The sequence below is a fragment of the Amia ocellicauda genome, chromosome 1, assembly GCF_036373705.1.
Source record: "Amia ocellicauda isolate fAmiCal2 chromosome 1, fAmiCal2.hap1, whole genome shotgun sequence".
Taxonomy (NCBI): domain Eukaryota; kingdom Metazoa; phylum Chordata; class Actinopteri; order Amiiformes; family Amiidae; genus Amia; species Amia ocellicauda.
In genome coordinates, this window is record NC_089850.1 from 12,954,167 (window position 1) to 12,978,255 (window position 24,089).

The following is a 24,089-nucleotide window of genomic DNA, read 5'->3' on the forward strand; positions in this document are numbered from 1 at the left end:
ATTAAAGGAAACACTGGCATGCACGGTTTGTACACATTTGCTTTGCACATGACATCTCGAGTTTATTTTAATATGATGGTATTTGTCTGTGGGCGAGAATAAAGTTTTAAATGGATTGTGAAAATTGATTTGTTTACTCGTTCTTGAGTTGTTTCTCAGTATGAACATGTTTTGCAACAGCGGCAAATAAATGAGTTGGTGACATTGTATTTTTTAAACCAGGTATGTGTATGTGAGTTAAATACATTTTATTTAAACCCTTTGAAAGGATTTCGTTGGTGAAGTTAGGTTGTTGAAGTTACTTTTCCCCTCAAAATCAAATTGATATTCTATAGTTCATTGGTGCTTCCTTTCCAAGACAACTTAGAAATAGTTGTTGATTACCCATGATTCTTAGCTTTTTTAAATAATTGCTTTGTTTTCTTTTTTAATTTGGGTCACAGTAAATGGAAATTGTGTCAATAAGTGTGATTTCTAATGTGGTAATGTCTGTATTATCTGCATTTGTCTTGTTAAAACATTGCAAGTTCTATTTCTTCCCATTTTTCACTGTTATAAAAATATGTGTACAATGCTCTTTTCACTACATCATATTATTTACAGCTGATATCACTTGAATGTGCCCTGACATTGTATCCACTGGAACCTGAATTGACTTTTATTCTGTGTGTGTGTGTGTGAGAGAGAGAGAGAGAGAGAGAGAGAGAGAGAGCAAGAGCAAGAATACGCCCGCTTCTTTCTTTTTGTGTGTGTGGCTCAGACTTTGTCCTGTCGTAAGAAGCCATTCCTATTTTGTCAGGTCATTAAGGTCTCCATCACTATTGCGGGGCGCTTGTCTGTCCACTTCTGCATGCCGTATTTATCCGCACACAAATGAACCCCTCTATTTTGTTCGCAGTTGTGCGTGGCATTGTATGCTGATGTGTGGAGTATGCAGGGCCTTTCATTAAACAGCAGGGAGTTATTAGGCAGAGCATGAAAGGCTTTTTTCTAGTGTCCCTGCCTTGTTTAAAGGCAACCCGGGAGCAGACTGCACACTATAGACTCTCGCAATGAATCGAGGCAGGACCAGAGTGGGGCCTAAGGCTCAGGTGGTTGTCGGCCCCAAGTTTTGCTCAGCTCTTTCAACAATTTGTCACGCCTGCCTCTGCTCCTGCTGCGCCAGCACGTGCCAGCTTAGTGTCAGAGCGCCTGTTTGCCAGACGGCCGCTCGGCGCTAACAGCCTGCTGTTGATAGGGCCAGTAGCTTGCTGTGGCAATATGGAGTGGAGAGCCTTGGCAACAGCCTAGCACTGTGCCGAATAAGCAGGCCTCTAATGAGATGTGAATGGCATCAGTCAGTCCCTTTAGAATTGGCCAAGGCGTGTGTCTCCACTCTGAAGAAGTTTGGCAGGCTATTCATTAACTAGAGTCATCAGGAGTTCAAGCCTGAAACAGACAAGGGCAAGTAGAGCGAACGACAAACGCACTGTGTCCGACGCTTTCATTGCAAACCATCCCTCATAATGGCACAGTTTAAAAAGGGGTAGGGGGAGATGGGGGGATGAAAAGGAAACATATAAACAACGAACGCATTTCTCCCTCAGAGCCGCATTGTGCGTCTTAATTTTTACGCAAGCGGGTTTTAGCACTTTGTTTGGGGGGATTGTTAACAGACGTTTGACTGCAGTGATTTTCTCTAGCTGAACGGTATTCTCAATCATTTTGTCTCCATTTTGAAACTGTTTGTTTGTTTCATGAAAATATTTTGCCACTATTCCAGTGGAATCCCTTATTGACTTGTTTGTTGTTGTTGCTGAAGTTTGGTTTTGCCCCCAAAGTGATCTGAAAAGCCACTCAAATTAATATTGCACAATGAACTATGTGTTTGTTTTTTGATTCCATTGTTATTCTATTATTCAGGAAATAGTATTTCAGTAGAGATCTATATTTAAATATATTTTATATTCGTATTACATTATACAATAAAAGCAAACTGCTCAAATTATTATGTATAACAAATTATTATTTTCTCACAAATGTCTTATTGTTCACAAACCTTGAAAGACATGTTGACTGTGTGGTGTTTTTTTGTCATCCTCTGTGTTGGTAAAAACAGAATCCATTCATTTGTGGAAGTAACTGTAAATTTCCAGATTACAGCTGTTGCCATTCTGAATTTCTAATTGATTCAATTTTCGTCCTGAAAACCCAGAAGAGCAATACAAAGGAGGAAAGATTTCCTTCATACCTAGTAAAAGCCTGCCACAAGCAGGGGTCCTATTAAGGCAGCTGGGCAGGACTTCGGCATGTCATGCCTGTAAGTTTTATTGTGGACTAGTTTTTGATTTCTTGTTGAAATGGTGAATTCTGAGTTTGGCGTAATTAGGACGAATTTATTTGTTGTCATTCCCTGATATTTCGTTACTTTCTAATACTCAACTGTTAGTAGTGTATTGTGAATTGTATTATTTTAAAGCAGCATTACATGTAAATTGAGAGGAAAGAAAAACATGTATATACATATACATATATACAAGTCTGTTGAAAATCATTGTTCTGTTATATATATATATATAATATATATATATATATATATTCATTTTAAGACTTAAATAAATTGATATTTGCACCTGTAACCACATTGTAACACATCCCTTGTTGTTTTTATCTAATATCTTGTGGGACATTATCTCGAGATAAATTTATCTGAGGGTTTGGGGATTTCATGCGAGATTAGTTTTCACCAGACAGTGCGATAAAACCTTGTGATTTAAAGATCCTGATACTCACAACTTGATCACAACTTAATGAAGACCTTAAGGATGTTTTCATATTCCCGGTCATTTCCTTAACTGCCAAAAATCACAGCTATGAAGAACGGGCGCTGTACCTGGAAGCCATTGTGCAGAACCACCGGGAGGTCATGACCTTTGAGGATTTTGCATCTCAAGTGTTCTCTCCCTCTCCCAGCTACTACTCTCTGAGTGGGGCAGGTAAGATTGTCTTTCTTCCTGGCGCCATTTGCATCTCGGGGGGCCCGCACCCCTCCACACCTGCTTCCCCACACAGACTCCCTCCCTTGTTAGGGCGAGCTTTCTTCAGCTCTGCACACTAATGAATATCAAAAGGATCGAAGGCATTCATGTTCATTTGTTACTCATCAAAGCCAACACACTCAACTTTTTTTTCTTTTTGTGTGTGTGTATGTGTGTGTGTTGTTGTTTCCAACATAAACGTGTCTTCAGCCATCCTTTTAACCTCCAATTCTGGCGGGGTTAATGAACACGCTTCCCATAATGTGTTCGGATTCATTGAAGGGTGTAGGTTACTTGCTGTGCCTTGCATATGTTACACAGAGCTGAAACTGAATTAATGCTTACTTATCGGAAAATCATCTCTCAGCGCAGAAACCACTGCTGTTAATGTTAAATGTGGATTATGCTGCTAGGATACCAGGGTCTGGAATTAATGCACCAGAAGTGGGAAGCAGAACTTCATTCATCATATCTTCCCTGAAGCAAAGCACTAAGCTACGGTCAGGTTCTTAATGAAATACATGCACTAGAACTGTTTATCTGTTTGAATGAAGAATAGAAAAAAATGCAGTATGTATTTTAAGTTTAAGTTTCAACCGTTATGCTTTGATTTTAATCTGTACGCCTGTAGAGTGCAAGCCATAATATTTTCCATGAGGTGTAGCAGGTTGTCCTTTTTGAAAATAAATAAGAATAAAGTGCTTATCAGGTCAACTTTAGGAACCAACAAAATATGAATAATAAAGTATAAGTTTGTATTGAAGTATGCAATAGATGCTTGAGACAAATAAATTAGCCGTGAATGTAATAAACATATAAAAAAATCCCAACCCCAAAACATTCTGATTCTATAATAATAATAATAATAATCAACAACCTTTTCCTGGGTAATAGAGTGACTTTCAAACATGTTCCACTTTCTGCACTAGGGCCCACCAACTCCATCCGAACCATGCTAGGTAGTGTCAAACATCTGTTTCAGCCCCCCCCACCTGCAATCTGACTTGTTAAGCAAATATCTTACATCAAAGCCATCAGAATTGCAGAAATAAATTAAATTCGGGGGGAATTTATTCGGCCACAAATAAAATCAGACATGCGTCACCATTTAATGCTGTTGGCCACAGTCTGTGTGCTTGCGGAGCTTTGTTACAAGATAAGAGGTGTGTGTGTGCGCGCGTTTGTGCCGATCTCCAGTAGCCGCACGCAGAAGGCTGGGCAGATAAGCAGACAGGCAGAAGCAGAGGGGAGCCAGGGCTATTTACATAATTATCCCTCAGCTTCCTGGAGAGGCGTTGAGAAACACGGCGCTGACCTCCGTTGACCTTTCATGAACTGGAATACTAAGCAGCCTAGGAAAACAACAAAAAAGAGAGTAATTACTAAGAGCTATGGTATTTATTTCTTCTTTTTTCTATACCTAGAGCAACGGTGTCTTGAATTATTTTATAGAGCGTCCGAGTGAGATGGGCATGCCAGCCTGAATAGGTCGCCTCAATCACGATTATCAAGACCGAGTCGGTTATTTTAGCCCTGGAATAAACATGTCTTTTTTATCCTCGAATGGAGCATTTGTTTCACAGCAAGCCGCACCGGCATTATATAAAAGTGCTCATAACATAATAAAGATTTAATGTAGGCAGGCTCTCTTGGTTCATTCGAAATTCGTTTTGAACAGCTTTTTATTATCTTAGTCCCTGCATCTGTGAATAGATTTACAAGCATTATAACCAGGGCATTGTGGGTGTTTTTGTAGTGTAGATCTTGGGCATTGTCTGCTGCATGTTTGGAATCAGCTGTCCCCATAAACTGTTTGGTTACAAAACGGAGAAATGCACCGCAGTTTGATGACACAATAGCTGCATGTACACTTGGTAAAGCAATTATCCAAAAAGAAAAGTGATTTGTTAACACATAGATACAGCGTTGGCTTTGCATTTACCATGGCAATCTTGTTTTTGTTTCAAGACATAGTTAATTATTGTTGATAAACATTAGTCTTTGTAATGGATTTCATACGTGTGAATGATGTCTTCAGTTTTAAATCATAATGCACTCAAAAACACTTTTTAATTTCAGTTTTGATTTGTGGATGCATACAGATTGCCTCAGATTGCATTAGACTTGATAAGGTTTACTACATGAATGCAGAAATTCAGAATTTGCAATCCATTTCATTTGTATTTTATAAATAGAATATGATTATTTCACAGGACTTATAAAATAATTTGAAATGGTTGAAAATACAGGTTAAAAACATATTACTCATCATCACAGTAGCTCATTTCCAGACGAAGGTCATTAGGTCATTAGCTCACAGTTGTGTTTTGCATACTCTTAAAACAGTCTGGATCAAAAATGAATTCATACTATCAGTTATCAAACAACTATACATACGTGTGACAATTTAACCATTTTAAAATGCTGCACCTGCACAAGCAAATACTGTATACGAGTAATATTTTTTTTTCCAATGGTTGATAAACTGTAACTGTATTTATGTAAGTGTATGTATGTATTTATTCATTTCAATCACCTGGGAAGCATGCTATCCCGATGGTTTCATTGGGATAGACCCATCTCTTCCCCACTTGCTTCAGTGTGTTCCAGCATTGATCTGACCAGTTCTCCTGTTTGTGCAAATCAGGGGCCTCTAAACTGATGATCCTGATAATTTGTCAGTGTCTTATCATCTATGTTACCTTTTGTTCTCCATAATGCCGCTCAGCTGGTTACATCTCCTCTGCTGACAGTTTGTTCCAGTGCTCCTGTTTTGTGCCATACCTCTGTGTCTTTATTTGTCCACCGCTCCCACTCATTGTCCACTAACATTTCACTCATGACAGTGTGCCGGCGCTGGCCAGGAATGTATTTCGACATGGATTACCCCTGGGCCAAGTTTGATTGTAAGAGCTCTGCCCGTTTCTTCAGTTTGGCATGTCACTCCCCTTCCCATGAAAACCAGTTTGGTTCCTTTTAAGTTTTGCATCACCATCCTCCGCATGTGCTTGTTCAAAATACTCTTCACGTTATTGATGTTACACTTAAAAATGTTTATTATTGATATGAATATGATGCAATTCACGTAAACTTTAGCATATTTGTATGTTTTGCTTTTATTATTTGAAATAAGATACCTGTTGACCTACAGCACATATGTTTACCTTAGATAAATGTGGATAAATAATCTCTTATATTACAGGCAGAAAGCTCTATTCGATGGCTTTATACTGTGTTTATACATATTTTTTCAGTCTGCACTTGCTGTAAAAGCTGTATTTTGTTAGTCATGTCTAGCTGTCGTAAGTAATTTGAATCCTTAATGATTACAATAGGAAGAGGCTTAAAGGTTCAGTGCAAAAACAAGAAACCATAAATAAAAAGAAACACAATTCATTATTAGCCCCACCTGCTTAAGTCAACACCATATTTTTAGCCTTTTCCATTTTCCAACGGTCTTTTATATGGTTCACTTTCTGTTTAAAAATACTTTCTGTATTGTAATCTTGGACTCTTTCATCACATTTATTTGATTTATCATTTCAGTATGTAGCAGTTTTTTTTTTATCTTTTGTTGTATTTTTCCAAACATCTGAATAATCAAAACCACATTATAAAATGCCACATTATTTTATTGGTGACATGGCTTCACTGTATCAGTGCGGTCTTCCAGGGATTTTAGCTCACTGGACGAGGACTCTTGAATCACATACATGCATAAGATAAGTGTCTTTCAGTTATTTTCTATATATATATATATATATATATATATATATATATATATATTTTTTTTTTTTCCCCCCAAACTATTGGCTAAATATTTATTCTTTGTCAGGCTTCAGACAGTAAATATATATACAACGATCAGCCATAACATTATGCCCATTGACAGGTGAAATGAATAACACTGATAATCTCGTTATCATGGCGCCTGTCAGTGGGTGGGATATATTAGGCACCAAGTGAACATTTTGTCCTCAAAGTTGATGTGTTAGAAGCAGGAAAAATGGGCCAAATTGTGATGACTAGACGACTGGGTCAGAGCATCTCCAAAACTGCAGCTCTTGTGGGGTGTTCCCAGTCTGCAGTGGTCAGTACCTATCAAAAGTGGTCCAAGGACGGAAAAGCGGTGAACCGGCGACAGGCTCATGGGCGGCCAAGGCTCATTGATGCACGTGGGGAGCGAAGGCTGGCCCGTGTGGTCCAATCCAACAGACGAGCTACTGTTGCTCAAATTTCTGAAAAAGTTCACGCTGGTTCTAATAGAAAGGTGTCAGGACACACAGTGCATCGCAGTTTGTTGCGTATGGGGCTGCGTAGCCGCTGACCAGTCAGGGTGCCCATGCTGACCCCTGTCCACTGCCAAAAGTGCCTACAATGGGCACATTAGCATCAGAACTGGACCACGGAGCAATGGAAGAAGGTGGCCTGGTCTGATGAATCACGAGTTCAAGGTGTTGACTTGGCCTCCAAATTTCCCAGATCTCAATCCAATCGAGCATCTGTGGGATGTGCTGGACAAACAAGTCCGATCCATGGAGGCCCCACCTCGCAACTTACAGGACTTAAAGGATCTGCTGATAACGTCTTGGTGCCAGATACCACAGCACACCTTCAGAGGTCTAGTGGAGTCCATGCCACACAAAAGGGGGACCTACACAATATTAGGCAGGTGGTCATAATGTTATGGCTGATCGGTGTATGTTGATTTGGTTTTACAGTCGTTATTATAATTATTTACCTTTATTTTTTAACAACTCTGACTCCACACTGACTGTAAGTGCAGTGGTGCCGCACACTGAGCGCCGGTGAAACACACCCACTGAGAAACACAGGCTCATATACCAATAAACATGAGTTTTACTAAAACCCTCATAACAATAGAAAGTGTTTTTGAAGGCTGTGCTGCATTTGAGTATCCAGGGTTTTGATTATTGTTTGTTTTCGTCATGACTGAAGATTACCATATACTATGGCATAGAGGCGCATTTTTACTGAAAGTTAATTAAATCGCTTTTCAAAATTCACAATAGCAATTAAAATAAAGAAAAACAGTAAATGTTCACTGAAGATGTTGACTTGGATATCAGCAAGCAAAAACTGTCTCCAAATGACAAGCAAGTTCAGATCACAGAGAACAATCTAAAGAAAATTAGTGAAAAACGCATCTCAGACAATTTTGGATAAAACTGAAACTATACAGGTATTTATAAAACTATTTCAAATCCTACATCGTGTTTTGGCTGTTTTTTTTTCTCAATACATTTAACATATGTATTCAGTAAGTTACACTTTCAAGGGCATTTTTAAATACATTTCTTTCAAACAAATGCAGCTGTGCTGGGCTGCCTGCACTGTAATAACCTGCCCCTGTTGGATTGGCACTATTGAGCACTGAGAAATATAAGCCAGACCAGCACTTAACACTATCATATTATTTGCTCTAATGTATTGAACATGCGAATTTTTTCATTTCTGTGTGAAATTGCTCATATGCCTTGGGCTTTGTTCTAATGTATAGAACATGCATATTTTTATATTTTTCCTTTATTCTCCCTTATTCTAACTTATAATTTATTTCTAAAATGCTTGATTTGTGGTTGTTATTTATGATGAAAATTTATGTTAAGTTTATTATGTAAAATGTAAAAATGTAAAAACTCCTGCCAAAATGTCTGTTACGCATGCTAACAAAAAAGTAGATGTATCGGAAATTTAGCTTCCCAAATATCGGTATTGGTATCAAACCCAAAAAACCTGTATCGGTCGGACTCCAGTACTTTTGAGATGCTTTTGAGCCAGATGAACACACAACAGTGGGAGGACATATTTACACAGTATGGATACATTTTAACATTTTGTATTAAGAAATAGGTGGGGGGGTTGTATAAATAATGCTATGATCTCTACAATATCAGTATACATATATACAATATATAAATGCAGGTGTACACCTGCATTTTCTTTGCTAAATCGATTTTCAGTGATACTTTTTCAAGGGTTACCATTTTGCGTGGATAAAATGTTTAGGCATGTGACACATGACACCTTACAGATTTCATCCTCTGACTGATCTGAGTGGCGAAGTGTGGATAAAAGCCAGAGCGATATGGAACAACGATAGGTTTCAAATTTTAAAGATATGTCATTTTGAGTTTGTTTTATCCAGGTCATGGCTAGATTACAAGACCTGTTGATGCGTCTCTTGTAAGAATTCCAACCTAAACCGCTTCTCTCCCGGTCGCATTGCAGAGAAGGCAAACACAGCCATTAAACTCCATACAAAATAAAGGCTGGAATCTGTTCCCTTCTAAAGTATCACTTGTTATCAAATGTGCCACTCAGTTGACTGGTTCAGAGGATGAATTCACGTTTTCATTGTTTTTTATTACTGTGGTAACTAAATATGAATAACCAAGGTCCCTTTCAAGTTTTCTCCATTGCCAAATAGTCCAGATTTTAGCCGTTTCTACCTGTTTGATTTGTGTCATAGTTTCTAGTATTCACCTCCTTGTCGACAAAGGCATCCAGGCAGTCTGAGCCCACCTAGGTGTTAGAGTAGTACGTCTCCCAGAAGTCCCAAACTGGGTGGCACACTTTCTCTTGAGAGGTGACCCCAGATTAACAAGTGCAACCCTGGCCACCCTCCCCCATAATGATGTCTTCCTTCTATATATAAATCAGCCAAATTGAGTCGGGAGGTTTTTCATACCCCCCCACCCCCCATCAGCTGGGGAGAGGAGATGCCACATGCTGTGCCCAGTCAGGCACCAGGCTATTGTGTGGAAGTAGAGGCTGGAGCTGAGTGCTATTTCAGTTAACTGTGGCTCTCAGGACCGGGCTCCTGCAAACCGAACAGATTGTGGATATGGCTTGTATCACTTAAGAACGAGCGGGTCAACCCCTCTGCAATGGTCATGTGTCTGTGGACAGTGTGGGTACTGTTCCCGGAGTCCTCTCTCCCTGACATGTGGCCCTTTCTGTAGGTAGGATGTGTAATATTCACGTGATAGAGCCTCAAAACATTTGTATGCTGCACCGTGCTCAGAGTAGCTCTTGCACATCCGCCTTATGTCAACACGTATGAACTTGTCCCTGCTTCCTGACACTGACCCACTCGAGGACTAGACCGTCGGGTTGTTTTCACAGCTGCTGTAGCTTGAAATCGATGAGCAGCCCATCCCTGGTTCAGCACGGGGGGGAGGGGGTATTACTAGAGGTGTTGATACAAAATCGATCAGGTAAAATTGCCTAAATTAGTCTTTAACCTACTTGCTAATAAGAACCAATTTTGCCCTTTGCGACATGATATGCTCATTATTCAGCCGAAATGGTGTGGAGAAAAAGTAAATTCACAAGTGTTTGTCTTCATGTACATGTGGTTTTTTGTGTGTTTTTTTAAATATATTTGTGACTTTTTTGATATATTTCCTGTTTGTTTTTCTTCCGATTTTGATTTGTGTTTCTTGTATAAATGCTGGGTTGTGCACCACCGTTTTTTTATTTTTTTATTTTGTGTACTGTTAATCACCTGTACACACAGCGGAAAGTATTTATTATACAGCATATGGGCTCTGTGATGACTGTGTTTTACATGATCGTTTATTTTGTTTCCTTTCTTTTAGATTAAAATATGTAAATGGTCTGATAACAGTAATTGATGCAGGTAAGACCAATCCTGAAGCTCAGCTGCCTCTGACAGCCCCCTTTGCTGGTTTATTCATCTCCTTTTTACTAACAAGCTTTATTTATTGTGGCTTTTATGAAGGTGATATAGTGTGGGTCTGTATGTAGCTGGGCTGCTAATTAAAAATGAAGTGCTGAGGAACAAGTGTTGTTGGGAACTAACACAATACTAAGTAGCAGCATGAACAATCCTGATGTACTAATAGTATTTCATTGCCACTGCATGTCTTAGCTTTAACTAAAAAGCAAATACTTCCCTCCCCCCTTTTTTTCCATGGGTGCCTGTTAGCCTTGGGCAGAATCTGACACTAACACCTGCCATACTGGAAAATGTCTTTGTCATTTAAAGCTTTGTTTGAATTGCTGTGGGCGAGCCAATGGGAATGGAGTCCATTTACTTTTCTTTTTTTTTTGCCTAAGCACCACGCACAACAATCTTGAAATGGCACAGATAAAAAGTGGCACGTGCTGTGCAGCGCTTTTCAGTCAGCTTGGCTTAATAAGTATGTTTTAGGGAGGGGGGCAGAGGGGCGAGGGGAGGGATCGCTCAGCCGAGAGGCTCTCAGTGGAACAGCTGGGGGAGGAAGAGAAGACAAAAGGAGGCAAAGCTGAGTGGCACAAACCTGGAGGAGCGTGGAGCAGGCCGTCCACACGCCAGGTGTGACCTTTGCGAGCCCGTTGGTTCTGCTTGTTTGTCTGGGCAATTTAAAACACAGTTGACAGGAGCAAAGGGGCTGTGACAGCACAGAGGGATGGGAGGAAGTGCTGCAGAGAGAGAGAGAGCAAGAGAGATGGAGATGAGGGATCAAAAACTTATTTTCACATCTAAACATCATCATAAGTATAGTGGGGTTTTATTGGTTTGTAAAAAATATATATATATATTTTAGTAATACAAAATATTTTTGTTTTTGTTTTGTTTTTTGCTCTTATTTTTAATAACCCACACAAACATATGCATCTGTTTTCAATTATTATAATTTATATAAAATACAAACATTTTTCTCCACAGAGATTTGTAAATAATGTAAAGTGCACATTTTATTCCAAGATATTACTTTCTAATGATTCCCTTGTCAGAGTTTCCTCTGAATAAGGCTAGAATAAATAGATGCTCATATATATGTACAGACGGGACCATTTCTAGAGGCCTTCCACTCAGAATTGACCTTGATTCCCGAGCCATATGGCATCAACTGAGCTGAACTGTGCCGGACCTGCGCTGCGCTGAATTGGTAATGAATACAGACACTCTCACTTCTGTTAGTATTCACTAACACATTATTTACACTTGATTACAGGGGAGTGGCACCCCGTCTCATTTGCTGGGGATGGAGGGGAGAAACAAAGCACAGGAAATCAGAAAGCTGGACTCAATTAGAAAGAATAATGCTGACATTTATGAAGTGAATTAAGAAAAAATAGGTGACTTTTTTTTTTTTTTTGTGGTGGCAAGCTGCATATATAGCATTTTTGTTAACTTATAAAAACTGCACTGGCCAAACCACAGACCAGGCGATCATGTCAGCCCTGTTTAGAGACCTACCGTTCAGATATATATGTGCACACACTTTTGACAAACTAGGTTTTTTGTGTGCCTTTTGTTCTGCACTGTGCATTTTTGTTCGAGAGTGTTATCTGAATAGCTTCCTCTCTCTCTCTCTCTCTTCGCACCGCTCCCATAATGAGCGGAAGGTTAAAACCATAAGGGTTCGTGCCAGGCAGCTTCCAAGAGGAATTATAATATTTGTATGAAAGCTTTTATCTGTTGTGGTTATCACTTGCCCACTGTGCAGCTTCCGTCGTCCTATCAATCACTCTGGGATCAGGGGAGCTTTAGGGTTGATAGCGCGGCTGGTGGTTCGCCAGGAGGAAACTTTTGACTGAAGGAATGCACAAAGCGTACGGGCTGCTGGAATGCTGTGGGTTTCTCCGAGGTGCCGAGGTGTGGCTTCTCCCTGCACACGCTTGCTGCTTTGGGCTGCAGATCTTTTCATAGGATGCATACAGGCCTTGATTGCTGTCATTGAGGACCTTTTTCATTTTTTTTTTCATTTTTTGTGGGGGGGGTATGTGTATGTGTGTGAGTCAGTAATGCTTGCCCAGTGGGCTGAGTGTATGTTACTTTGACCATCTGCTCCTCTTTTTAGCTACAGGAACTTGAGACGCTTAAAAAAAAAAAATAAACGGCAAACAGATGCCAGCTTGACAAAGCAGAAAACTTTTTAAACTGAAAAGAACATTAACAGTCGGAGTCAGGCATGTTCGAGGCATATAGAGCTAACATGACAATAATGGGGTGTCATTTTATTTTCTGCTTATTACAGGTTTATTCCTTGCTTTCCTTGACAAAAATATATTCTTAGATGAACACTGAATCCTTTTCAGTTCCTAAAATATCTATAACTGTATTGTATTTTAAGAACTTATAACTAATTAAAAACAATGTTGACATTTTGTTTCCAATAACATATTTGGATATTGGAAAACAAAACATAGGATTTGAAAGATCTTTTTTTATTTAGCGCTAAATTAACTTTAACATTTTAGTCTTCCGTGGGGCATGTTGCGTTAACCTTTTTCCTTTCAGTTTTTCTGCTTTTACTCTACAGTGTCTATTGTTGGAGAAACCTTTACTTGCTAATCTTGCTTTTAATTACATGTGTGCCAAAAAACGTCACTGTCATACTTACAACATACAGTCCAAGAGGATCAAACAATGAAAGTCAAACATGCAGACCAGAAACGGCCTTCATGTGTCCATTCCAAAAAGTTGTTTTTAATTGTTACATATATTTTCAAAATGGTATTTAAATATGCCTATTTGCAGAAATTATTTACTTGTATACCTTTACCTTTAGTTTTCCACCTAACGATCACTGTCCCACTTATCCGTAGCTCTCACTGGGAGACAGGACAGTTTTGTTTTTTCACTGGCGAGAACGTGGGCTGCCATTAAACAAGGCTAAAATACAGGACCAGTGTGGGTGTGGTGTGCATGTGCTCAGGAGCAGCCCGGCACATTTTTCCGCCCGCGTTGCCTTGCTGCCGTCAGAGCCGTGTGCGAGTCAGTGCTTTTCTTTTCTTTTTCCTTTCCTTTATTTTGACAGTGGGGTTCTCCCTGTTTTTAGGTTCCCTCAGCGGCAGCACAAGCGCTGAGCTCACCGTTGCCGTAGGAACTGACTCCAGCGATCAGGTCTCCCCCACAATGCCGCGTGCCACAAAGAGCAGGGTCTCCGGCAAGCTGCGGCGCTCGGCCAGTGCCATCAGCAAATCCTCCAACTGAACTCTCATTTCACTCATTGACTACGTTGTGTTTTTGTTTTGTTTTTTCCTCTACTCACTAGTGCTGTTTTTTAAAAGTTCAGCCCCCGCCGTTAAACACTTTGTTGGATTTGTATGTTTGTTTGTGTGTGCGTGTGTGTGTGTGTGTATGCAAGTTGTTATTTTAACTTATGGCCAGGCAAACTGGTGACGTTACATTTCCAAATAATAATTATGATGCATTTCCTTGCTGTTTCTTGATCGTCTTGTTTGATACTTTTCTTTGTTTTATGATTGTGTCTCACTGTGAGTTTTTTTGTACTTGTGCCCGATGTTGCGCATATTTGAATTATGAGGTAAAAGGTTTTGGAATCAGGTCATTTTGCTATCATACCATAACACTTGAGAAGAATGTTCACGTTTTCAGATTAGCCTTGAAACTTGTTTCATCATTTAATATATTACATTTATGAGTGAGATTAATTAAGTAATCAGAATAATATTATTGAAATACTTAAAATGTGCTTTAAAGTTTAGCTTTAAATTCTTACTAAACAGCTTTGTTTTGTTAAACGTTTAATATAATGTTAATAGAAAAAAATGATTTTCAAACAGCAGCTTTGTAATATGACAGCAGGTTCATCTGCACCCTGGTGTTGTATCTTGCCGGATGCACTTCTGTCATTTTCTAGCTAGTGATGGATGACGCAAAATTCAGAATATAGTTGAATGGGTTCACCATTATTGTTTCATCTTGTACTCTGGCACCGTGTGCAAGTTTTCACCAAATCTTGCGCTGTCTGTTGGAATATTTGGCAGGCAGCAAAGTCATCTATGACCCCCTGTACTGAGAACTAGCCAGTACACATTCCTCCTCTATATTGCCTAGTTGGACAGAGAGGAATCTTAAAAGAAGTGGAATCTTTGCAATAGGAAGAACTTGTAAGTTTTTTCCCCCTCTTTGTACATGTTTCTGCCTTTTTATAGGACTATTTTGTTTTGCAATTCAACAATAAACAGGCAGCTTTTGATACTCTTTCACATAGTTGTAAAGGCTCCAAGCTCATCTTACAAGATTATTTGTACATAAGAGGCATTCATGTTCTGTATCCTGTCATACTAGTAATCGTGCATGTGTTTAACTATAGCTGACTGAAAGGACGCTTCTCTCGGTCTTACGATGACACCTACATTACTGTGCATGACTTTCCACCGAATTTCTAGCATAATGTAGGAATTTATTGAAATCCTTGAAGGCAGAATGGACTTAATTACAGTGTCATTCCAAACTTAATTACATTTAGTTAGATTTCTGCATATTTATATGTTTGTTTGTTTGTTTGTTTGTTTCTATTTGTTTGCTGGGATTTGATTTTGTTTCTGCCCCTTTTTTCACTGGAATGAAAATAATTTGTTATGTGTAATTCTGTGTGCTGTTGTTACTCTATGTAAGATACTTTAACCATTGTGCAACCAGTTAAGAATCATTTTATGCAGAGATTTTTTTTAATATCAGCACCTACAAACTCCCTGATTTTAACATTCCTCCGTGTTTCCTTTGCACTCACCTCCTGTGATAACATCAAATTGAATGTTTCTTCTGTTGTTTGATGTAAAATGCTTTATTTTTATTATTATATGTACATAAGGAGTAATATTTGATAAAGATTTTGCAGTTATATTAAATTAACTTTTTTTTTTTTCTCCTGTCATTTTGCTGTTAACTTCTGTGAATTAGCTGATTAGATTAAACCTGCAACCCGAGCCTCAGGTTGTTCTTATCTGAACATGCACTCTGTATCTGGAACAGAGACTGGAAAGTATAGCTCACTGTGCTGATGTAATACCTGCCTTCGAGAGTGTCCTGTCGAGTCCTGGATATACAGTAAACTCTCAAATTGAGTTACACAACACTTATTTTTTCTTTCCAGGGATTTCACTACATTGTAAGTGTTCGTGATGTGTTTTCAGATGAAAATGTATCTAAATTGTGATCAAATGAAATCAGTGTATTGTTAGTCAGATCATAGTGATTAGTGGTAGGCCAACATAAGCCATTTACTCTAGATATCACCCCGTCTTATCACACGACTAAAGAGGACAGTTCTAAGTGCCAATACTCTCTAATTAGTATGAGATGGATTACCTCACTTTTAATTACATTAATGAAATAGGTTCAGTTTTTGACAACATATGAGTTCCTTTCAGATTGCAGCTTTCTATGACCGCTTCCGTTGAGGATACTTTGGTTAAAAAATGAAAAGACAAGTTCGCAACTTACAGCAGTGAGTATAAATACACAAACACACATGCATGCATATTTGTGCAGCCCTAACATCCATTTCATAGTTACAAAATCACAACGCAAAGAGAGAGGGTGGCACATCGGCTGCTCCGCCTCTCGTTTTAAAACTAAGGTGCTTAACGTAGTTGTTACGTTTGATGTTGCTGTTTCGTTGAGCTGAAGTGATAGTGAAATATCAAGGTAGCTGCAGAGACGACAGCGGTGTTTTGTCAACGTTCAGGGCGGACACACAGAATACCACGACTGAATCAGCTCGCTCTCCAGACAATTTGAATCAGGTTGTGTTGTTTCCACAGGGTCCCCTGATAATTGCGTTGCCATTAAAGCCAGGTATTACAATCAGTGTGTGCGCTCTACTCAAGGTGCAACTCTGTCCTGTTGCACTACTTATGCCTTACCTATACATCATATTCAAGCACTGAGAAATAACATAGGAGGCGTGATCTGAGAGTTGCACTCAAATATATTTATATATACATATATAAATACACACACACATACACATATATATGTTTATGTATAAGAATGTATGCAAATAGAGTTTTATCTTATATGGATCGTTAGTGTGGAATAAAAGCTAGTTTCGATTCTACATTTTTGATAGGAAACAACTTTTTTGTTTTATCCAAGGGTTCCTGGTCAGATGCATATACCTGTAATATAATCTTTGTAAAAGAGGGGGGTTGGGCTTGAAATTCCCATGTTTAATTGTTAACATATCAAATATAAAGTCCTGATTATCTTTATCAGAAATGTGGATTCAAACATTTCATTAAATTGATTTGAAATGCACTGTGTCTTCTGTTTATAATAATGTTCATAGTAAGTGGTTGTGTGAGAGTTGCTCTGTGATATTCCTGTGGAGACTTTTTTAGAGATATTACTCTCCTGAAGCCAGACCGAGAGATGACTTCACAGAAAGGCCGCTTTCAGTGTTGTTCGCTGGAAATATGAATCACATCAGTGTCTGGGTTCGAGGCAATGACCAGAAATCCAACAGAGGGTAATCTGAACACTGTCATCTGTGACTAACTCCCTGATGTCCCCCATGCTGGGACATATTAGATTCCAATTTTAAGATGTCATTTTTTGTTTTTTCATTTTTCAGCTTTTCATTTTGAGAACCATCTTAAAACTGTAAGACTAATCACGATTCAGAGCTATGAGTCTTGGAATGCCGTTTTTTGTTTGCTCGTTTGCCTTGAGTTTTTTCAGTTTTCCAATCAATTTCATCTCGATTCAGTTTTATTTATTAGATATTCTAATATGATTTAAATAAAGCCAGTGTTTTTAGTAGCTCTCCCTGCTTAATTTTTAGTTGTTGCTGCTGTCTTCCATTGGTTGTCTGAAACAGGACAGCACTGTTACTTCATGTATCCTGGTGCCACTTTTTTAATCAGACAATAAGGCTGTGACTTCACCAGGCAATCTGTTCTTATCATGACAACAGCCCAACACCTGTGTTTAAAATTAACATTGCAATTAATCGGGAGAATCAGCCAAACAATGTTCATTTCAGTATGGACTCTAGCTGGACACTCATAGAGCATTGTAATAGCCTTGAAAAAGCATCAATCTACTACAACTAGTTTTACATCATCTTTTTTATAGTATATCATCCCCCACCAAATTTGTGTTAATTATATATAACATTCTACTACAGTGTAACTTAATAATTCCATGTATTTTTGTACATAATACTGATTTCTGTGAGGTTTAAAGATGAATGTAATTGTGCGACACAGATTGCAATGCTAGTTCCAGGATGCCTCTAAGTTAAGTGTTATGTATCCTTACAAACTACAGTTCAGGTGAGGTCAAGAGACGGATACCAGGAGTTGATCTGAGCGCAATGTTCCTAATTTTTGTAATATCACGCCCTGCTGTGACGGGGAATCAGTCGGAGGGAATGAGATCGCACTGTAGAACATCTTGGGTGATGACCACGGCTGGCAGTAACCTGGCATACAGTATACCAACAAGATGGACACAAGTGTATGTGGTGTGTGAACTTACGTGTGTGAATTAGCATCACCAGCAGACTGATCCAAAGACCATGGTCATTTTTTCAAGCGGCTGGGGATTGTGGCTGATGTTGAGGGCCACCTCACCCATGAGAACCCAGTGAAGCAGTGTTATATAACGAGGTGAAACCACCGAGCAACCGCTACACCTGCTCTGGGAATAGGGAGTGACCGTCTGAGCTGGATTCATTGAGATGTCCTTCACTGAGACAGTCTGCCCACTGAGCTGCTGCTCTGGTGTACAGGGATGACATGTCCCCACCCATCATTCAACCTGTGGCCCAGATGATGCTTTAATGCGCAATCATTAATGCCCTTGCCTAAAAGCTTCATTTTAACCTATCAATATCGATGTTTCGCATCAGAGGTTATCATCACTTGCTCTTCCTGAAAGTACCAAATATCGATCTTCTGCTAACCTTCACATAATTCATTTAAATATGTTTTTCAGTGGGATTTTGTTGCACTTCTAGTATTGTGTATATCCAGGAATGTTTGTAAAAGTGATCTTCGATAAAGGCATCTTCCTGCTTGACCTCATTACAATATGTTTAATCTTGAATGCCATTACAGGAGTTGAAATGGAAATATTTAGCTTAATTATGTAAATACATCTGTAGGGATCATAGGTTTCATAAAGGGATACAAATAAACTGGGAATCTGGGATATATGGGAGTCTTAATGGACATTTTTCTCCATGTAGTGCCAGGAATTTATTTGACCTTAAAAAAAGTAATTGATTAAGTCTGATGCTAAGCTTTAACAAGGTAGGAATTTAAAGCAAGGGGACAAAATAGCAGTAAGTGAATAAGCAGATTGATTCAGAGCATTATGGGTTTGTAGTGTTGGCATGTAGATTTCTGTGTGTATATTGAAATAATCAAAATACAATATGTTTTATTATTGTTATTATAGTCAGACTATATTTTTAAATCTATTGTTTGAATATATAATTGTTTAGGCAGCGCTATTTTTGTATTCATAAACAAATTCAAACACTTGAAAAAACAAAAAACTTCATGATCCTCATCACACTGTCAGATATGAACCCGCTTGCTGACTCCCCCGGTACAACAGGTGAATCGGCCGTGCACTCCTAAAGTTTTTTTCATTTTCATTTTCTCAATTTAAAGGCTGCAGGCGCTTAAGTTACTCTCTGTATTATTCCCAACCATCAATCTCCTACTTGAGGCAAACCAAAAATAAATGTACACTCACCTGAGCAAAAACTGTGACTGAAAGATTGGATCTAGAGTCTAGATTCCTAATCCTTTCATATGTGCCGACACCTGGGATGATACTCTTTTCTGTTTCGTTTTTCTCAAACCCCTCCAGTGGAATTCATTGTATTCTGTTCTTACTGTTTGAGTATATTCTACCACAGATCCCACTCAATATCTGTAGCACTTCGATTTGTTTACCAAACATGTGACTTTTATATATATATATATATATATAAGTGTATTTATTGAGGAGATCATTATTTTTGTTTCCTGAATATATACTTAATGAAAGTAAATAGTTTCATATGTGCAACGAAGTCTAAAAACTGTTAAATATAATGTGTATAAATTATGCTTCAACTCTTGCATGTTTGTGTATCATTAAACTATCTATGGGACGGATGCATTGATAGAAACTAAATAATATTATTAATTATTATTATTATTATTATTATTATTATTATTATTATTATTATTATTATACACATTAGTCCCCGTCTGGTATCTGCTATGTCATTATTTTGATTTAACTGCTGGCATGTGTAACTGAAACTTCTTTCAAAATCCCACCTACCACAGTCCTGTCTCTGAACTGTGTCAGAATGAAGTGTTTTAATTGGTTGTCAGCTCATTTTAATTATGCCTGGTTTAAATGTTTAATAAAGTCAATTTCAAATTACACAGAGAATTTGTGTCACATGAAAAAGATGCTTTTCCTTTTTGTATACAAACACTACCTAACACATAATAACGTAACGCGTATGGAATATGCATCACAATGTTATAATTATGTAATAAGCATTATAAGAAGAAATAACTTTGCCAATTAAATGCCATCGGATCTGAGGTTGAAAACGCACATTTTCGTTAATGCTGATTAGTTTAAGATCAGTCTTAAACAAAACTCTTAACGATTTGTTTGTGTCTAGAAAGTAGTCTAAGCGATAGCCTAAGTGCAAGACAAAATAAACGAGTAGTAGTTGAAATCCTAATTTAGTTGTTTTTAAACATTCATATTAATATCTGCAACACATGAGCCGTTATGTCAAGTATACTTGTCCCCCTATAGATGAAAGAGAAACGGATAACAGAGAGCAGACTGCCGAGTAGCTATTTTCTCCAAAGATTAAATTATGTCCGAGTCTGTGTCCTTTTGAAAATACTTTATTTGAAATAGATAGCAAACACAGTTGGAAACATACGATTGAAGCGCTATATAAAAGCTAACATTTAAGAAAATAACCTGTATATAGAAAAAAGATTGCATCTAAATAAGAGCTATACGTTTTACAAGAGCTGTGTAGATTGTAGTCAACTTGTAAACCATCCACAACATTTAGAAAAACTCAGCACATCGATTTGACAAGAGGAAATATTTGGCTAAAACGTAAAAATGGCAGAATAGTTCACGGTATAAATCACATAAAACATTTCACATAAAACCCTTTTGATTTGAATAAATAAATAAATAAATAAATAAATACAAATAATCATGGAGAAACACACATATTGCAAATAATAATAATGATAATAACAACAAGAACAATAATAATAATGATAATGTGCCAACCTCCTTCGGGATAAAAACAATCAATGATGACATTTCACTTTTAAGGCAGTTATACAGCAAGATTATTGATGTGTAAAAACTCTAATTCAAGGCATTTCTGGCTAGACTAAAGGAATGTGTAACCAATTTCGATTTTTGACAAAGCTACATATCAATGTCCAGCGATTCACAAGCTATAATAAAGCTAATAAAGTTAGAGAGACATTTACAGCCTGTGAATGAAAGGCATTTTGAAGATAAGGTACACTATAGAATCACCCCTTCTTAGGTCTAGAAGCTAATACATTATTGTGCAGCAGTCCTATAAAAATACTTAGAACAATCAAACTAATAGTTTTTATCTTTTTTTTTTTTTAGATAAACTAACTTAAGAGGAAATCTGAAAATATACTTCAAGTTATAGTTCCATATAAGATTTGAAACGCCCATTGATTGGTTTGAGAGACAGACCTTTCGGGTTCGTACGAGTTGTGTCCACGCTGTGAACCTGGCGCTCTGCTCCTGCGGGGCTGTCTCTACTGCGGGCCAAGGCACGACTCTGCTCGGCTTCAGCAGGCCGGGCGCACGGGCATCTGCAGGAGGATGACCTGCCTGTTTTCCGACGGGTGGCATTTGTTGATGTGCCTGGTAAGTCCCGGGGAGCTGTAGAAAGTGGCCGGGCAGTATTTGCAGGGAAACACCTGGGAGGAATGTAAGAGGCGGAGGTGGCGCTCCTGGTTGGCCCGGGTGGGGAAGCTCTCCCCGCACACCGGGCACAGGTGGCACTCCACCGGACTTAAATTCAAGGGGACCTGACTTTGGCTTTCGTCAGAGGAGGGCGCCTGGCTGGGCTTCTCCCCGTTTTCCACTGTAGGGTAGGATGGGTAGATGACCTTCTCTTCGCTGGGTTTGTTCTGCAGCGCTTGGTGTCCCACAAGGTGCTTCCTTAGGTACGCCTGGCGTTTAAACTTCTTCCCGCAGTGTGGGCAGTCATACAGCCCGTCCTCCGAGCCGGACTCCGACAGGCCCGGGCTGGGGGTGTCTCGGTCGCTGGGAGGTTCGGTCCGAGGGTCTTTCAGGTCTTCAGGCCCGGCCTTGTCGCCAGGCAGGACTTTGGCCAGGTCGGGTTTGGCGCTCTGGGCAGCCGACATTTGGGCGGCGCTTTGGGGTCTGGGTTTGTGCCACCGCCGGTGGGAGGCGAGGTTGGCCGGGCAGCTGAACACCTTGTCACACTCGGGGCATCTGTACTCGACCCGCACTATCCGGGAGCACTTGTGCTGCGCCAGGGCGAACGGGTCGGCGTACTCTTCCTTGCACAGCTGGCAGATGAACTCGCCCAGAGGCTTGCTGCCCCCGGACGACAGAGCCCTGGGCTTCACGTCGACGGGTCCTTCTTTGATTTTTAGACCCAGCACCGGAGACGTGGTGACTTCATCCTCGAAATTAAGTTTCCGGATCGCTTTGGGTTTCTTGGCCAGAGGTTTGCTCTTGCGCTCCGGGTCGGACGCCGGCCTTTTGGAGGTGTTTCTGGCGGCGGCGGCGGCGGGGATGGAGCTGCCGGTGCCGCTGCGGTTGCTGTTGCTGGTGCCGATTTTCAAGTCCACCGGGGCGAACAGAAGCTGGTCTAGCGTGGTGAGGACCGCGGGGGTCGGGAAGGACTCGGCCGAGATCGGGGACCCCAGGTTGAAACTTCTCTCGAAGCATTTCCTGTCGTGCTCCTTGCTGACGGGCCGGGTGGGGCTGTACAGCGCCTGGTACCCCGCCTCCGGGTGCCCGAACTGGACCGGCTTCGCCTCCCGCTCGGACACGGGCGCGTCTGCCACGGGGTTCGGGGAGGCGGCCACCCGGTCCGGGCTGGAGGAGACGGAGGCGGGCGGGGAGGAATCGCTGTGGCTGTGCGAGGCTTGGATGTGGTCCTGCTCATCTCCATCGCAGCGGACCCTGTAGGAGACGGACAGCGATTTCTTGTTTCTTTTCACTAGGAAACCTTTGGGCATCTTTGCGGTTAACAGCAACCAAAAAAGGCACTTGGAAATTGCTGCTGTAGAAGGGTTTAAATCAAATCCAGCTGGAGGGAATGACAGCAGCGCTGCAAACTTTGATTCCTGGCGTTTTCTATTCTGCTATTGATCTCTCTTCCCGAAATGCTTTCGTCTCCAAGGCATAGCAGTACTCTTTTTAAGGAGGGGTGATGCTATTGTTCTCGCCCCTTGTTGCCGCATCCCCGACCAATCAGCTGAACCGCAGATCCCTATGGATTTGCCAGTGGGAGGGCAGCAGGACTGGGTTTCGGGGGAGATGGAGGAGGCTGTGCAGATTGCTCAGCAGATGTACCTGTGCTTGATTATGTTACAGAGCGCCCGCCCCTCCCTGCCAGCACACGCCGGCCCTCCCCTCTCCGCGGTCTGCCGCCTCCCTCACTAGCGCACGCGTGCCTCGGCTTTGTGCGGCGCCTCTGGGGGGCCACTGATCTGCCAAAAGGAAATGTCCGTCACTACCGTGATCATCACAATTTCAAATTAAATGGTGGGGGGGGGGTGGGGGGGGGGGGGGGGGGGGTGGTATCCACCGCCTGGTATCGAAATAGCAACAAAGAAGTTTTGGACACTATCGAGAGAGCCTGCACGGAAAGGCAAGGCGGTGCACCTTGCAGATGCATCGTGAACAAAACGTGTTGACTTTGGTCATGAACAGCATTGATAGGATAATCTCTCTCTGTCTGCACATATGTATACACCTATGTGTGTGTGTGTGTGTGTGTGTGTGTCAGTGTGTGTGTGTCAGTGTGTGTGTCAGTGTGTGTGTGTGTGTGTGTCAGTGTGTCGCTAAAGGCTGGCACGCGTCTCATTCAGAGGTTTAACTCAGTGATGAATCAGGCATCACATGCATACATACATAATAACAAGCGGCTCCGGCACAATAGCCATGCCTGCGTGTGAAAGGGGGATTGACCTCTCCACGGCGCGGTGCGACTCACGGCAATCTGGCCGGCAGAGAGACGCGTGCTGTGTGTGATCGCT

At 40.3% G+C, this 24,089-nt stretch overlaps 2 protein-coding genes across 6 annotated transcripts in view; one reads left to right on the forward strand and one right to left on the reverse strand.

Moving 5' to 3' along the window:
• ralgapa2 (Ral GTPase activating protein catalytic subunit alpha 2) overlaps positions 1-17,064 on the forward strand; it is a 140,836-nt gene extending 123,772 nt beyond the window's left edge. For 3 of the 5 annotated variants that reach the window (XM_066721915.1, XM_066722177.1, XM_066721997.1), the window contains 2 exons: positions 2,851-2,975; positions 13,835-17,064. In XM_066721915.1, coding sequence (XP_066578012.1) covers positions 2,851-2,975; positions 13,835-13,989 — 280 coding nt within the window. In that variant the 3' untranslated portion in view covers positions 13,990-17,064. Of the gene's footprint in view, positions 1-2,850; positions 2,976-5,863; positions 5,924-10,642; positions 10,684-13,834 lie in introns of all 5 variants that reach the window. The other 2 variants (XM_066722048.1, XM_066722110.1) reach the window with 2 other exon arrangements.
• Positions 17,065-20,668: 3,604 nt separating this feature from the next.
• Positions 20,669-23,356, reverse strand: LOC136768182 (insulinoma-associated protein 1a). The gene has a single exon (XM_066722290.1). The coding sequence runs from the start codon at positions 23,064-23,066 to the stop codon at positions 21,639-21,641; it is 1,428 nt and encodes a 475-aa protein (XP_066578387.1). The 5' UTR covers positions 23,067-23,356; the 3' UTR covers positions 20,669-21,638.
• Positions 23,357-24,089: the final 733 nt, after the last annotated feature.

Coding starts and splice junctions, on each gene's coding strand:
- LOC136768182 (XM_066722290.1), bottom strand. CDS start 23,066: ATGCCCAAAGGTTTCCTAGTGAAAAGAAACAAGAAATCGCTGTCCGTC.